The following is a 3337-nucleotide window of genomic DNA, read 5'->3' on the forward strand; positions in this document are numbered from 1 at the left end:
CGGCCGCTGCCGCCTCACGCGGCGCCGTGTGCCCACAGGACGAGCAGAGCACCCTGCAGCTGCTCAAGAAGCACCTGCAGCTGGAGCAGGGCGTGGAGAACTACGAGGACAGCATCGCGCAGCTGTCGCGCCAGTGCCGGGCGCTGCTGGAGTTGGGGCACCCGGACAGGTGGGCAGGCGGGAGCCCTCCCCGAGGTCGGGAGTAGGAGACACATCTGGGAGGCCTGGACCAGGGTGAGATCGGAGAGGGGGCGCAGGGCTAGGCCTCCGTCCACACAAACCTGGAGGTGAGGAGGACTGGCTGCGGACTCAAGTAGGCAGTCAGGAGCCCCATCCAAGCCACTGGAGGGCAGGGGCCGGGCCGCAGACAGAAAGGCTGTGGGGAGGGGTGGGAGCTTATGGAGCGTAAGGAAGCAGTTTTCCCCGGGTGCTGAGATGCTAGTACTGGGTTGACGGACTCCCCACACTTGCAGAAAACAGTCCTGTATGGAGGAGTCCCAGGGAGCACTGCCCTACCTGAAGGTTAAGAGGAGACAGCCATGCCCTGAGAGGGTGGCAGGGGGCCTCAGCTCTGTCCTTTCAGCCTCAGGGGCTCCGTCTCTGCCCCGCCCTGTCCCCCACCAGCGAGCAGATCAGCCGGCGGCAGTCTCAGGTGGACCGCTTGTATGTGGCGCTCAAGGAGCTGGGCGAGGAGCGCAGGGTGGGCCTGGAGCAGCAGTACTGGCTGTACCAGCTCAGCCGCCAGGTGGACGAGCTCGAGCACTGGATCGCCGAGAAGGAGGTGGTGGCTGGCTCGCCTGAGCTGGGCCAGGACTTTGAGCATGTCACGGTTAGTAACAAGAATACCAGAGGCTACTGTGTATGCTACTGAGGTCCTCTGGGCCTCCGTTTCTCCATCTGTAATACGAGGATAGTAATAGCACTTACCTCATGGCTCTGCTGTAAGCCAAATGAATTAATATGCAGTAGTCCCCCTCATCCACGGGGAGTACGTTCCAAGAGCCCAGTGGATGCCTGAAACCACGGATAGTACCAACCCCTATATATACTCTGTTTTTTCTATACATACGTACTTTTTTACTTAAGGAAGCATTGGGCGGCTTCTCTTTGGCGTCTCCAAATTGCCAGCAATACAACGCTTGAGCTTTGGGGCCATTGCTAAGTACACTAAGGCTTACCTGAACACAAGCATGGTGATAACGTGAGCGTCAAGCTCAGAACCTAGTGGCTACTGACTACAGGCGGGGAGTGTACAAGGGCGGAGAGGCTGGACAAAGGGAAGATTCACGTCCCGGGCAGGACGGAACGAGATGGACTGAGATTGCATCATGCTACTCAGAATGGCAACAATTTAAAACTTATCAGTTGTTTACTCCTGGAGTTTTCTATTTAATATTTCTGGACCATAGTTGACTGCAGGTAACGGACACTTTGGAAAGTGAAACCCCAGATAAGGGGGATAGCTGTAACATAAGGCACTTAGGACAGTACTTGGCACACAATGCCTAACACAGTGTTATTATTTCACCTTATTATTTTTATTATTGTTGTTACTATTATTGCTACAAAGTGCTCCATAAGTGTTAGATGTTATGTTTTATTATGACTCTTATTATTATTACTGTTATGACCCTGACCTGCCATCAGATGGTGGGCTGGAGGGACCTGGTGTATACACCTGTGCCCATGCTGTGCCCCCCACTTCCTGGTGGCAGGTGCTGCAGGAGAAATTCTCAGAGTTCGCCAGCGAGACCGGCACAGCAGGACGGGAGCGGCTGGCAGCCGTGAACCAGATGGTGGATGAACTGATCGAGTGTGGCCATACGGCAGCGGCCACCATGGCTGAGTGGAAGGATGGGCTGAATGAGGCCTGGGCTGAGCTGCTGGAGCTAATGGGCACGCGGGCCCAGCTGCTGGCCGCCTCTCGGGAGCTGCACAAGTTCTTCAGCGACGCCAGGGAGCTTCAGGGGCAGATTGAGGAGAAGCGGAGGCGACTGCCCCACCTGACCACCCCGCCTGAGCCCAGACCCAGTGCCAGCGCCATGCAGCGGACTCTGCGAGCCTTTGAGCATGACCTGCAGCTCCTCGTATCCCAGGTGGGGTGACGGCGGCCAGGAGGGAACGTGGGAGGGCCTGGGCAGCATGGCCAAGGGATGTGGGCCACACAGCAGGCAAAAATCAGGCTGTAGAGCATTTCAAAATTAGATGGTGGAGCAGATACTACAGAAGAGGCAGACATTAGATGGTGGGCAGGTAGGAAAAGGCGCCCAGAAATCAGACAGTGGCAGAAAAGAGTGGTGCAGTATGTCTGATTAGACAGTATTTTCAGTGCAGGTTGGGCAGGGATTCTCCTCCAAACTGTGAAGTGAATCTTACCCAAATTCAGATCGTCTAAAGGGGATTGTGGAAGGGTTAAGAGAAATGTGGCTGTGGGCAGATGGAAAGTAGACAGCAGGTCTCTGGTAGAAATCATATGATTTTCCTTAAAAATTTTCGATGGGGTGTAGTTAATGGAAATTGCACAGGAGCTAATAGAAATCAGGCAGTGGGTCTGACAGGAACTGGGAGATGGAGCTGAGAAATCATATGGAAATGAAACTGTGGGCCTAATAGAATTCAGACAGCAGAACAGAAGGAAACGGGGTTGCCGGCATAATGGAAGGCAGAAATCGGACAGTTATTTGTTCATAAATATGTAGATGACTTTTAGAAATCAGGCAGAGAGATTGATAGTGATTAAGTGGTGGATCTGATAGAAATGTGGTGATCGCTCTAAGGTCGAATCAACAGACAGTGAGTCCAATAGAACTCACACAGTAGAACCCAGTAGGAACTGGGCAGGAGACCTGATAGTAATCAAATAGCCATTCTGAAGGAATTTGGGCAGTAGCAGGTAGGTAATGAGTCTGAAAAAAAAAAATGAGTGAAAAAAATGGACAGCATGTCTCATAAACATTGAGAGGGAAAGAAATTTCCTGAAAGAAATCAGATCAGCCTGAACCATGACAGAGGTGGGCCTGAGAAATGTCTACAGACCCACTAGACACAGAGCCTCAGACCAAAAGAAAGCAGAGAGTGAACTGAAAGAAATCTGGTGGTAGGTCTAAAAGAAGTCAGAACCCAGGTAAGTCAAAAAGAAAGGCAACAGATAAGGGAAACCCAGTTGCGCTAACCCCAGGGTGCGAGCTTCTTACATTGTTGAGCTCTGTACCTAGCCAGCAAATGGGGGAAAGAGAGGGTGAGCCTGGACTCCATGGAGGGCATGTTGCTCTGGAACTCCATGGAGGCCTGGGTGCTCGACCTGGCGTGCCCCCTTCAGGTCCGGCAGCTGCCAGGA

The 3337-nt window shown here is 53.0% G+C and overlaps 1 protein-coding gene across 1 annotated transcript in view; it reads left to right on the forward strand.

The window, feature by feature from the left end:
* LOC102436549 (spectrin beta chain, non-erythrocytic 4-like) overlaps window positions 1–3233 on the forward strand; it is a gene marked incomplete at its 5' end in the record, with an annotated part of 54081 nt that extends 50848 nt beyond the window's left edge. Inside the window, 3 exon segments of the mRNA XM_023748477.1 lie at window positions 39–169; window positions 625–829; window positions 1716–3233. Of these exon segments, the coding sequence (XP_023604245.1) occupies window positions 39–169; window positions 625–829; window positions 1716–2105 (726 nt within the window).
* Window positions 3234–3337: the final 104 nt, after the last annotated feature.

This window comes from Myotis lucifugus, unplaced genomic scaffold, assembly GCF_000147115.1.
Source record: "Myotis lucifugus unplaced genomic scaffold, Myoluc2.0 scaffold_1431, whole genome shotgun sequence".
NCBI classification, from domain to species: domain Eukaryota; kingdom Metazoa; phylum Chordata; class Mammalia; order Chiroptera; family Vespertilionidae; genus Myotis; species Myotis lucifugus.